This window comes from Scyliorhinus canicula, chromosome 16 (assembly GCF_902713615.1).
Source record: "Scyliorhinus canicula chromosome 16, sScyCan1.1, whole genome shotgun sequence".
NCBI lineage: Eukaryota > Metazoa > Chordata > Chondrichthyes > Carcharhiniformes > Scyliorhinidae > Scyliorhinus > Scyliorhinus canicula.
The window spans coordinates 9,409,012-9,422,320 of record NC_052161.1 but is presented as its reverse complement, the minus strand read 5'-3'; the positions used below and the strand labels follow the sequence as shown (position 1 = coordinate 9,422,320).

Sequence of the window (13,309 nt, the reverse complement as noted above, 5' to 3'; positions counted from 1 at the left end):
CCCTTAGTTTCAATTCCCTCATCTCTATCTCTGTAACTAGGCCCACATTTCCAGGATATCCTTTAATTTCAGCCTATTGAGCATTCCTGATTTCAATTGCTCCCCCATTGGTGGTCATGCCTTCAGCTGCCTGGGCTCGAAGATCTGAAATTCCATCCCTAAACCTGTCCACCTCTCTACCTCTCTCTCCAATGTTATGACCTCCCAAAAACCTACCTCCTTGATCAAGCTTTTGGTCAACTGTCCTAATATGGGCAGCACGGTAGCATTGTGGATAGCACAATTGCTTCACAGCTCCAGGGTCCCAGGTTCGATTCCGATGGGTCACTGTCTGTGCGGAGTCTGCACATCCTCCCCGGGTGCTCCGGTTTCCTCCCACAGTCTAAAGATGTGCAGGTTAGGTGGATTGGCCATGATAAATTGCCCATAGTGTCCAAAATTGCCCTTAGTGTTGGGTGGGGTTACTGGGTTATGGGGATAGGGTGGAGGTGTTGACCTTGGGTAGGGTGCTCTTTCCAGGAGCCGGTGCAGACTCGATGGGCCGGATGGCCTCCTTCTGCACTGTAAATTCTATGAATATCTTCTGACGCAGCTCAGTGTCATACCTTAAGTGAAAAGTACTGTGACTCTGAAGAAGTCAAAACGTTAACTCTGTTGCTCTCGCCTCAGAAACTATCTGACCTGCTGAGTTTCTCTGCATTCTCTGTTTTTGATTTCAGTGTCAAATCTTGTCTGATGATGTTCTTGTTCTTGCGAAGTACCTTGGGATGTTTTCCGACATTAACGGGGCTACATAAATACGAGCTGTTGTACTTACCTGGGTAACTCGGTCATGCGTGGTCTTTTGGGCCACTTTGCGTGTGCCTCAGACGCAAATACACAAACATTCCGACCTTCCTCAAAGTGCATTTTGACCTTGTAGCTACTGGATGCAGAGTAAACATTGGATTGACGTGAATGAATGTAGAGCTACAGTGCATTGTTGTCCTTACTGTCACGCAGTAAAATGGCCACTACAAGAGTCAGAAGGCTACCATCGAAGACACTGTGACTACTTCATACACGCACTGTCACTTATCGTAACAGCAATAGCTTTACCACTAAATGACGATGAGTGCCAGGTAAATTGAATACAGATGTCAGGAAAATCATAATTACTGGAATGAACAGAAGTGATGTCGTGCAAAATTAGCGAAGAATGTGCTAAAAAATTCTTCAAATGTTCCTCAAAGGGTCTTTCAGCAGAAGATAACCATTAAAGATTAAGGCGTTTAGAATAACCACTAAAGCAGTACAAGAAAGATAAAGATATTGAAGTTATATTTCAGCCAACAATGGGAATCCAGGGTGTCAGGAGAAAATGTTTCAAGGTGCCGTTACTCATCTGACTTATCATGGCTGAGGTACGGTGAGTAATTGACTGCAACATGATCCCAGAGCTCAAATAATGTTCACAGGCTCATCAAGCTTCCTTCTCATGGTCTGTGAGCCCTCGATCAGAGTTAAAAGCCTTATAACATTCTCTGACCCAACCATTGATCAGTACTGAAACATAGAAAATGCAGGTCAGGGAACGTCTTTTGTTATTCTGTCTGCTTTGTTATCCTGCGCAATTTGTTGTTCGACACATTTTTCACTGAAACTATGTGTAATGCTGTTGTTTTCAACATGAGAAGTTGAAATGGGGCGTGAGAAGAGCCAATGGCTGTAACAGGAGAGTGTTGATCTTCCAGTCACAGAGCTCCTGCCCCATACCTGAACAGTTGAGGGCTGGTTTAGCACACTGGGCTAAATCGCTGGCTTTGAAAGCAGACCAAGGCAGGCCAGCAGCACGGTTCAATTCCTGTACCAGCCTCCCCAAACAGGCGCCGGAATGTGGCGACTAGGGGCTTTTCACAGTAACTTCATTGAAGCCTACTCGTGACAATAAGCGATTTTCATTTGAATTCATTTCAACAGAAACGATCGAGAGTCTTTTTGGATATCACAAACTTTTATCTTGCATTTGAGAATGGCTATAAGGAGATCCACGATTCTGAGTGTCAATTATCCCCCCCCGCCCCCCCACTTATATGAAGCTGCCATCCAATGAAAAACTCTTTGTGGACAAATTTGGCAACTCATTTCTTGGCAATGAGTGCAATGGATTTGTCAAAGTTTTCTCCTCTCTTCTGAAGTTCTTGATTACCACTGGAATATATTTCCATTGCTACCCTCCAGTCCTTCACCCATGTTTTAATTCTTCATGTGCGGGTGTAGATAGTGGGCGTCAGTATTCATTTGTGTTCTGCCCTGATGGCTGGAACAGAGAGATTGTTGAATGAGCTGGGGCTCTTGTCTCTAGAAAAGTGAAGACGATTATGCGACCTAGGAGATCTTTAATATTATGAAATTATTTGATACAATAGGCACAGAGAAGATGTTTGCGTAGGAATCAGCACAATAATATAAGATAGTCATTCAATAATATAAGATAGTCATTACAAAATCCAACAGGAAATTCAAGGGAAACGTCTTCAGCCAGAGAATGGTTAAAATATAGAAGGGGACTAGGGCAGCACGGTGGCCTAGTGGTTAGCACAACCGCCTCACGGCGCTGTGGTCCCAGGTTTGATCCCGGCTCTGGGTCACTGTCCGTGTGGAGTTTGCACATTCTCCCCGTGTCTGCGTGGGTTTCGCCCCCACAACCCAAAAATGTGCAGAGTAGGTGGATTGGCCACGCTAAAATTGCCCCTTAATTAGAAAAAATAATTGGCTAATCTAAATTTTAAAAAAAATATATAGAAGGGGGAGGGAGGCTATGGCATAGTGGTAATATCAATGGACTAATAATCTACTGGAATAGTAATCCAGAAACACAGGGAGACTTGGGTTCAAATCCTACCACAGCAGGTAGTGAAATTTGAATTCAATTAATATATTGAAATTAATAAATTGAAAGTTACTGATGACCATGTCGATTGTCATAAAAATGCATCTGGGTTCAATAATGTCCTTTAGGGAAGGAAATCTGCCATCCTTATCGGATCTGGCTTACATTTGACTGCAGACCCACAGTGATGGGGTTGACTTTTAGCTGACCTCTTGCAAAGGCCCAACAAGGGCAATTAGGGATGGGCAACAAATGCTGGCCCAGCCAGTGGCGCCCACACCCATGAATGAATGAAATCAAACTTGGCTTTGCTGATGGGGTTGAATAGGGAAGGGCTGGAGGAGACTCGTGCGAAGGAGAAATATCAAATGGACTTGTTGGGATATAAATACTATGTAAATCACTATGGGAAAATATGCACTAATACCAAATACATCCCCCGTCTAAACTAGCTGAGCACATCCCCACACTCAATAATTATGGCAGCATCAGTTACGCTGTATCTGTAATTGGGAAAAACATTTCAAATGCTTCATTGGGTGGGGGGAGGGGGAAGAAAAGGGCAAATCTCCTTTTGTATGAGGGTTAGGAAACTTTGCTGAAAGAGATGTGTTCAAATGGCCCGGGGTAGTAGTTATGCAGCTGGAGGTATTAGGGAGGAAATAAATGGAATTTAATAGCGGAGAGGATATCTTTGACAGGGTGTTGGATAATTTGAACCTCATGGAAGATGGAGATGCAGATGCGTTTGATGAAGGTAGATATTAGGGAAAGGCAAGATCGGGCAGCGGTGATCAACATTGCTGAGGTGGAAGTGGTCTGGGTGTTGGTCAAAATGTGAGATTTGAAGGTCACTTCAGGGTCAAACAGAACGTCAAGACCTTGAGCACTCAAGTTCAACCTGAGCAAGAGATCAGGGAGGGACATGATGTTAACATGCAACTTTCGTCAGTAACTAGAAATAATGGCTTTGGTCCCTCACAGTGACCGATTTCAGAAATTCCAGCTCAATCGCAACTTAAATATCAGGTAGGCAGACCGACAGCGCGAACTGGGCCATAGGATTGTGCAAATAGCAGAGTGCTCAAGCTGGGTGTTGTCAGTGTACATACACAGGCCGAGCCTTGCCTTGAAGGTCCACGGGTCATTGAACTAGACCAGGATCACATTTCCCAGGGAACCAATCCAGAATCAGAGAGAAACTCTCTAAGTTGAATTCTATTGATGGGCGGCCACACTTGTGAGAGCTCATCTTTCGCACTTGCAATGCAGGGGAGGACAGAGGTTCAGGTGGAGGGTGCCCATTTGGGTGGGGAGGGGGGGGAGGGGAACGGGGACAGAGGTCAGGGTTTCACCAACAAAATAACATAATGTTGCCCCCAGCTGTCCTTTCCCCACCCACCGTCATCATGAAGAAAAGTGAGTGACCACATAGTCAGCAACGGTTCAAGAAGAAGGCCAACCATCGTCTGCTTGGGGCAGTTTGGTTTGGACAATAAATCCGGTCTTGCCTCTCGTGCGACCATGGAAGATGTTGTTGGCGACTCTGACCCTCCACAATGCCAGGGCTGTCGGCCGTGTGGAAAACAGACAGGTTCCGCTTGGGAAATTGGTTCCTATAAAGTCTGTATTGAACCTAGGGAAATTTCACAGTGGTGAGGATAGTTCTGTAGAAAACAGGCAGTTCTTCAAAAATAGTCATAGCTTGGATTTAAAAAAAATTTTTTTGACCTCATAACAGTAAAACATATCTGTATTTTGGTCTGTGGTTAGAACCACACATTAGTGGCACATAAATCATAATGAGATGGACAAATATCTCTTTATTTAGGGAATTAATATTATCCACCAAAAATACACATAGAACCATACAACATGGAAGGAAGCTATTCGCACTATTTAGCTCATGCTGGTGTGTCAGACGTATTAGACCGTGGAAGGCAGTGAAACCCAAACAGAAAATGCATGGCAGTCCTGTCAATACTCAAAGTAGCTTTGCTCGATAAGCTATAGCATGCTCCTCTTGGAGACAAACAATTTTGGTTTCAAGCCCGACGCCAAAGACTTGAGCACCCAATTTATGCTGATACAGGGACATTACATGGGATTGTTGAATTTCCAGCAAGTGGCATCTTTTAGACGAAATGCAGACCAAAGAGACTCCATCTGAAATATTGGCTTTTTTAAACTAGAGGACCTGGTGTGCAATTCAAACATTTTCTGTTTCTAGTTCTGCTTTTTTGTGCATTCGTTTACAATGTGCTTTTTGAGAACAGTAATGCTAAGGTAAATATATATTAAGCAACTTAGAGGTTTTCTTGTCGTCCTTTCTGGTTGACTCTGAGCACCAAATGAATGCATACAATTCCTCGTGTTCATTTGTGAGACCAAATCTAGAGATATGCAATCATTCAAACAGTAGACATTGAGAGAGGTGAACATCAGTACAGGTATAGTACTGTGATGAGCCCCGGGTGTAGTCGCAAGCTTTTTATTGTTCTTTTCCAATCACGACTCGCTCTGTGACTTATCAAGAAGAGTTTAAGATCTTTCAAATTTATTTCTCACGGTCTCTATAATATAATAATCTTTATTGTCACAAGTAGGCTTACGTTAACACTGCAATGAAGTTACTGTGAAAATCCCCCTCGTCACTACATTCCGGCACCCGTTCAGGTACACTGCAGGAGAATTCAGAATGTCCAATTCACCTAACAAGCATGGCTTTCGGGACTTGTGGGAGGAAACCAGGGCACCTGGAGGAAACCCACGCAGACACGGGGAGAAAGTGCAAACTCCACACAGACAGTGACCCAAGCCGGGAATTGAACCTGGGACCCTGGCGCTGTGAAGCCATAGTGCTGACCACTATTAAAATTAAATTAAATGTTTTCATCCTGTTCTTCCATTGCTCCATTTCTTTATCACAAAACTACCTTGGCTCACTGTTTCTCAATGGGTACATATAAACAAATCCAAAGTTACAAAGCTTATACATCCTGATAACTCGACAGCTAAAACTGCACCCTGACAAATCAAACGCTAAAGCATAAGGAACTGAACAGCTTTTAACCATTTTACCATGCAAAAAGAATCCAAAAACTTTAATCATGTGAGATTAAATTAAATCCTTTTTTTTCTTGTTGTGTTTCGGTCCACTTAGCAGTACTGTTTATCCTTGCAATGTGACACATTTGGAGATATGGTCCCTTGATTTCATCATCGGTAAATATATTTGCATTTGGAATTATATATTTTTTCTTTTGTGATTTGTTGGATTTGGAAGTGTGCTGCGTGTTAACGAAAAGTAAATTACCACAGATACTGGAAATCTTGTAAAAAAACATATAAAGTGCTGGAAACACTTTGGATAGATCTGGCAAAAGATCATCGACCTGAAATATTAAACGTAACTTCCTTTTTCCACAATACTGCCTGACCTGCTCATTGTTTAAACACTTTCTGTTATTTCTGGCACTTATGAAGTGTTGAATTGAGACAACAACTTCATGATAATTGTCCCAAGGTACATCACAGGCATTTGACACAGCCAAATAAGGAGAAATCAGTGACAAGTGGTCAAAAACTTGGTCATAAAGGTAGGTTTTAACAAACACATTTGGAGAGAAAAGAGGAGAGGTTGAGGGAAGGAATTCCAGACCAGCGGGCCCCTTTCAACAGGTGACAAATCTGCCAATGGTTGAGCGATTAAACTTGCTGAAGGCCGTAATTGGAGGAGTGTGGAAATCTCAGTGGGTTGCAGCGCTGAGGAAGGCTACAGAATGTGGGAGAGGTGAGGCAACGGAAGGGTTTGAAAAGAGAGATGAGAATTTTAAAATCGAGCATTGTTGAACCTGGAGCGAGCTCAGGGGGTGTTGAGTGAACGGAATTTGGCATGAACGAGGAGAAGGGACAGAGGTGCTCCAGGTGAACTCAAGTTCAAGTTCATTGAGGCTGCAAGGTGGCCCGGAGAGGTTTGGAATGGCGGAGTCGAGAGGTGACAAAGACATGGGTGAGGGTTTCGGCAGCAGGTGGGCTGGGCTGGATGGCTAATGTTACGGAAGTGTGAGTGGGTGGTCTAGAAAGATGATGGTGTGAATATGGGACAGGAACGTCAGCTCAGAATCAGAAAGGTAGCAAAGGCCAGGGTTGCAAAATGTCTTGTCCAGCCTCAGCCAGTGGCCCAGTAAAGGGATGGAGTAGGCGACTAGGGAACAGAGTTTGACACGGGGGCCGGCGACGATGATTTCAATCTTCCCAAAAGGAAAATTCTACTCGCTGTTAGTTGCCTGGACCGACAGCACATCGGGGTAGTGGCCGAGGGGAGCACGGTAGCATGGTGGTTAGCATAAATGCTTCACAGCTCCAGAGTCCCAGGTTCGATTCCCGGCTGGGTCACTGTCTGTGTGGAGTTTGCATGTTCTCCCCATGTGTGCGTGGGTTTCCTCCGGGTGCTCCGGTTTCCTCCCACAGTCCAAAGATGTGCGGGTTAGGTGGATTGGCCATGCTAAATTGCCCGTAGTGTCCTAAAAAGTAAGGTTGGTTTGGGGGGGGGGGGGGTTGTTGGGTTACGGGTATTACGTGGGTTTGAGTAGGGTGATCATGGCTCGGCACAACATTGAGGGCCGAAGGGCCTGTTCTGTGCTGTACTGTTCTATGTTCTATTATGTCGAGGTAGAGCTGGGTGTTGTCAGCATTCAGTTATCATAGAAGGAAAAAAAACAGTAAAAATAGGGAAATCAGAATGCTGGTCTGAACTGGTCTTGTATACATTAAAATGGAACACCAAAATCAGAATACTGGACCTAGAACATACAGTGCAGAAGGAGGCCATTTGACCCATCAAGTCTGCATCGACCCACTTAAGCCCTCACTTCCACCCTATCCCAATAACCCTTTTGGTCACTAAGGGCAATTTATCATGGCCAATTAACCTCCATGTCTTTGGACTGTGGGAGGAAACCCACACAGACACGGGGAGAATGTGCAGACTCTGCACAGACAGTGACCCAGCAGGGAATCGAACCTGGTGGGACCCTGGCGCTGTGAAGCCACAGTGCTTTCCACTTGTGCTACCGTGCTGCCCTAATGTATGTCTTGCATACATTAAAATGGAATACCAAAATCAGAATACTGGTCCTAACTGGGTTTCCTTTGGGTGCTCCGGTTTCCTCCCACGAGTCCCAAAAAACATGCTTGTTAGGTGAATTGGACATTCTGAATTCTCCCTCAGTGTACCCGAACAGGCGCCGGAATGTGGCAACTAGGGGCTTTTCACAGTCACTTCATTGCAGTGACAATGTAAGCCTACTTGTGACAATAATAAAGATTCCATTATTCGTATCCCCTATGGTTTTCAGAATAAGGTAATTTCCTATATGAATAGAATCAAGTTGCTTTATTTGCAGCAGGGTAGCACAAGTGATTAACACTGTGGCTTCACAGTGCCAGGGTCCCAGGTTCGATTCCCTGCTGTGTCACTGTCTGTGCAGAGTCTGCACGTTCTCCCTGTGTCTGTGTGGGTTTCCTTCCAAAGACATGCAGGTTAATTGGCCATGATAAATTGCCCTTAGTGACCAAAAGGGTTATTGGGTTACGGGGATAGGGTGGAAATGAGGGCTTAAGTGGGTCGGTGCAGACACGATGGGCCGAATGGCCTCCTTCTGCATTGGATAATATTTGGAAGGCCAGTCTTTTACATTATTATTCTGCAGGGAGCTTTAAGTATTGCAAAAAAAAAGTCGTTTGTCAGGAGTTGCCACATTACATTGCATAAAACTGGCAGTGGGTATTGCATCGCCCCTGGAGAGGGAGGGGATCGCCAAACACTGATTTCTTTGCAAACTGCAGCTTCTGCAACGACCCATTCCCTCCGCTAGTCGGGCAGGCTGTGCAGTGGGGCAGGGGCAGTGCCGGGGCACCGAGGGAGGCTGAGCCCCGGGACAGCGAGCGCTGCGAGGATGCGGAATGAGGGGCGACATGCTGTCAGTCAGAGACCTCTGCAGACTGCTGGGCTTCCCCGGAGGTGAGTGCCCCACCACTCGCACCCCGGACACTGTCTCCAAGCGGCTGTGCTCACCCCCACTGAGGAACCTCCCATCAGTTAGCAATTGGCAACTGAGGGCCTGGCCATTGATCATAAAAGTTAACTTTGTTTAAAAGTTTTGGAAGTCCCCCAACTCCTCGCACTCCGAATTCTTGAAATTACTTTGAAATGCCCAATGAGCGACCGAGCGAACGTTGAAGGAAGTTATGTGAACTAAAGGATTTATTTTGATCTAACCCCCTTTTTTTTAACTAACTGTGCTGTCAGTTAACCAGCGCCATTGTTGAGGTTTAAAAAATGTATGTATGTGTATATATATAAAATGCAATGTCTTCTGAACAGCAATGTGTGTTTCCTCTCCAAATTAGTTTAAGGCAGCAGGGTGTGTTCAAAGGGCATTGATACTAATCTCAGTAAAAGCTCTCCAAGTCTAGTGAACTATTTTGCCCTGCAATGACGATTGGCCGTTAGGAAACGATGCTAGCTGCTCTATGAGCAGCAAGATCCCAGGGATGGGATGGGATAGGATGGCTGGCTGACTTGATCTGTGATGAGCTATGTTGGTTAAGGGGGGCTGCCTTGACCCGGACACTCCCCTGATCTTCACCTTGTGGCTCTGAAATCTATACTGTGTCCTGGTACATATGGAGGATCAGCTTTGCAAGGTGCTGGCTCTGACATTCTCACATTGGAAAGTCAGTTTATATCATCTCCAACCTTCCGAGGAAGGTGGCAGGGAAGTCTTGTGGAGCAGTCTTCGCGTGATGGGCCTCATGGAGGAAATCGAGGGCATTGGATTGCCCTTTTCCATTATTATCTTGCAGGGAGCTTTGAAGTGTTATGTCATTTTACAGGTGGTGCCCCATTACGTTGCATAATATTGCAAAAAAAAAAATTGCACTTCAGATATTGCATTGCCCTGGAGAGGGAGGGGATGCCAAACACTGTTCTCGTTGCAAACTGAAGCTTGGGCCATGACCGTTCCCTCCGCTAGTGGAGCTGTTTCCTCTTCTTTAGCTTCAGCTACCTGGGCTCTTGGCTGTGGAACTTCCTCCCTAACCCCCCCCCCCCCCCCCCCCCCACGCACCTCTCTTGCTTCATTCTAAGAAACTCCTTGGAACCTACTGCTCTTGCCAAGCTCAGGGTCATTTGTTCTGACATCCCTTCATGTGGCTGAGTGCCATCTTTTGTTAACGTTCCCGTGGAGGTTATTTTACTCTGCGAGGTGCTGTATAAATGGAAGTTGCTGTTGTATCAGATGGAGAATACGCTGTTCAAGTAACTGTTGCACAGCTCACTCGATTGATATCTTTAAGTAGTTCAGCGATTCAGTGTAAGTGTGTGGAGTCACGGGAGGCTTGGTCTTGAAATTGAAGTATTGTGTGTTTTGTGTCTGCCCCACGTGGCCGATACAGTGTGGCTCTGAGGCATTGAGTTTTTAACGGAGCTTTGTTCTGATTAAACCTCAAAACGATTGGCGATGGTATATTTGTGACTGGCTGTCTCACAGTCTGAGGTCAAATAGAACATAGTAAAATATAGCACAGAACAGGCCCTTCGGGCCCACGATGTTGTGCCGAACGTTTGTCCCAGATTAAGAACAAATTAATCTACACCCCATCATTCTACCATATTCCATGTACCTATCCAATAGCCGCTTGAAGGTCCCTAATGTTTCCGACTCAACTACTTCCACAGGCAGTGCATTCCATGCCCCCACTACTCTCTGGGTAAAGAACCTACCTCTGACATCCCCCCTATATCTTCCACCATTCACCTTAAATTTATGTCCCCTTGTAATGGTTTGTTCCACCCGGGGAAAAAGTCTCTGACTGTCTACTCTATCTATTTCCCTGATCATCTTATAAACCTCTATCAAGTCGCCCCTCATCCTTCTCCGTTCCAATGAGAAAAGGCCTAGCACCCTCAACCTTTCCTGGTAAGACCTACTCTCCATTCCAGGCAACATCCTGGTAAATCTCCTTTGCACCTTTTCCAAAGCTTCCACATCCTTCCTAAAATGAGGTGACCAGAACTGCACACAGTACTCCAAATATGGCATTACCGAGGTTTTGTACAGCTGCATCATCACCTCACGGCTCTTAAATTTAATCCCTCTGCTAATGAACGCTAGCACACCATAGCCTTCTTCACAGCTCTATCCACTTGAGTGGCAACATTCAAAGGTCTATGAACGTAGACCCCAAGATCTCTCTGCTCCTCCACATTGCCAAGAACCCTACCGTTAACCCTGTATTCCGCATTCATATTTGCCCTTCCAAAATGGACAACCTCACACTTTTCAGGGTTAAACTCCATCTGCCACTTCTCAGCCCAGCTCTGCATCCTATCTATGTCTCTTTGCAGCCGACAACAGCCCTCCTCATTATCCACAACTCCACCAATCTTCGTATCGTCTGCAAATTTACTGACCCACCCTTCAACTCCCTAATCCAAGTCATTAATGAAAATCACAACCAGCAGAGGACCCAGAACTGATCCCTGTGGTACGCAACTGATAACTGAGTGCCAGGCTGAATATTTGCCATTCACCACCACTCTCTGACTTCTATCAGTTAGCCAGTTCGTTATCCAACTGGCCAAATTTCCCACTACCCCATGCCTCCTTACTTTCTGCATAAGCCTACCATGGGGAACCTTATTAAATGCCTTACTAAAATCTATCTACACCACATCCACTGCTTTACCTTCATCCACGTGCTTGGTCACCTCCTCAAAGAATTCAATAAGACTTGTGAGGCAAGACCTACCCCTCACAAATCTGTGCTGACTATCCCTAATCAAGCAGTGTCTTTCCAGATGCTCAGAAATCCTATCCCTCAGTACCCTTTCCATTACTTTGCTTACCACCGAAGTAAGACTAACTGGCCTGTAATTCCCAGGGTTCTCCCTATTCCCTTTTTTGAACAGGAACACGACATTAGCCACTCTCCAATACCCTGGTACCACCCCTGTTGACAGGGAGGATGAAAAATCATTGCCAACGGCTCTGCAATTTCATCTCTTGCTTCCCATAGAATCCTCGGATATATCCCGTCAGGCCCGGGGGACTTGTCTATCCTCAAATTTTTCAAAATGCCCAACACATCTTCCTTCCTAACAAGTATCTCCTCGAGCTTACCAGTCTGTTTCACACTGTCCTCTCCAACAATATGGCCCCTCTCATTCTAAATACTGAAGAAAAGTACTCGTTCAAGACCTCCCCTATCCCATCAGACTCAATACACAATCTCCCGCTACTGTCCTTAATCGGACCCACCCTCGCTCTAGTCATTCTCCTATTTCTCTCATATGTGTAAAAGGCCTTGGGGTTTTCCTTGATGCTACCCGCCAAAGATTTTTCATGCCCTCTCTTAGCTCTCCTAATCCCTTTATTCAGTTCCCTCCTGGCTATCTTGTATCCCTCCAGCGCCCTGTCTGAACCTTGTTTCCTCAGCCTTACATAAGTCTCCTTCCTCTTAACAAGACATTCAACCTCTCTTGTCAACCATGGTTCTCTCACTCGATCCTCTCTTCCCTGCCTGACAGGGACATACATATCAAGGACACGTAGTATCTCTTCCTTGAACAAGTTCCACATTTCAATTGTGTCCTTCCCTGACAGCCTATGTTCCCAACTTATGCACTTCAGTTCTTGTCTGACAGCATCGCATTTACCCTTCCCCCAATTGTAAACCTTGCCCTGTTGCACGCACCTATCCCTCTCCATTACTAAAGTGAAAGTCACAGAATTGTGTTCACTATCTTCAAAATGCTCCCCCACTAACAAATCTATCACTTGCCCTGGTTCATTACCAAGTACCAAATCCAATATGGCCTCCCCTCTGGTCGGACAATCTACATACTGTGTTAGAAAAGCTTGCTGGACACACTGCACAAACACCACCCCATCCAAACTATTTGATCGAAAGAGTTTCCACTCAATATTTGGAAGATGAAGTCACCCATGACGACAACCCTGTGACTTGCACCTTCCCAAAATCTGTTTCCTCTGCATCTCTGCTGCTATTGGGGGGCCTATAGAAAACTCCCAACAAGGTGACTGCTCTTTTCCTATTTCTGAGTTCAACCCATATTACCTCAGTAGGCAGATCCCCCTCGAACTGCCTTTCTGCAGCTGTTATACTATCTCTAATTAACAATGCAACCCCCCCCCACCTCTTTTACCACCTTCCCTAATCTTATTGAAACATCTATAACCAGGAACCTTCAACAACCACTTCTGCCCCTCTTCTATCCAAGTATTCGTGATGGCCACCACATCGTAGTCCCAAGTACCGATCCATGCCTCAAGTTCACCCACCTTATTCCTGATGCTTCTTGCGTTGAAGTATACACACTTCAACCGATCTCCGTGCCTGCAAGTACTC

At 45.4% G+C, this 13,309-nt stretch overlaps 1 protein-coding gene across 2 annotated transcripts in view; it reads left to right on the top strand.

Moving 5' to 3' along the window:
* Nucleotides 1-8,751: 8,751 nt before the first annotated feature.
* The window catches only part of zgc:123010 (uncharacterized protein LOC641500 homolog), a 165,314-nt gene continuing 160,756 nt past the window's right edge, over nucleotides 8,752-13,309 (top strand). For both annotated transcript variants that reach the window (XM_038822347.1, XM_038822346.1), the window contains exon 1: nucleotides 8,752-8,897. In XM_038822347.1, coding sequence (XP_038678275.1) covers nucleotides 8,840-8,897 — 58 coding nt within the window. In that variant the 5' untranslated portion in view covers nucleotides 8,752-8,839. The remainder of the gene's footprint in view (nucleotides 8,898-13,309) is intronic.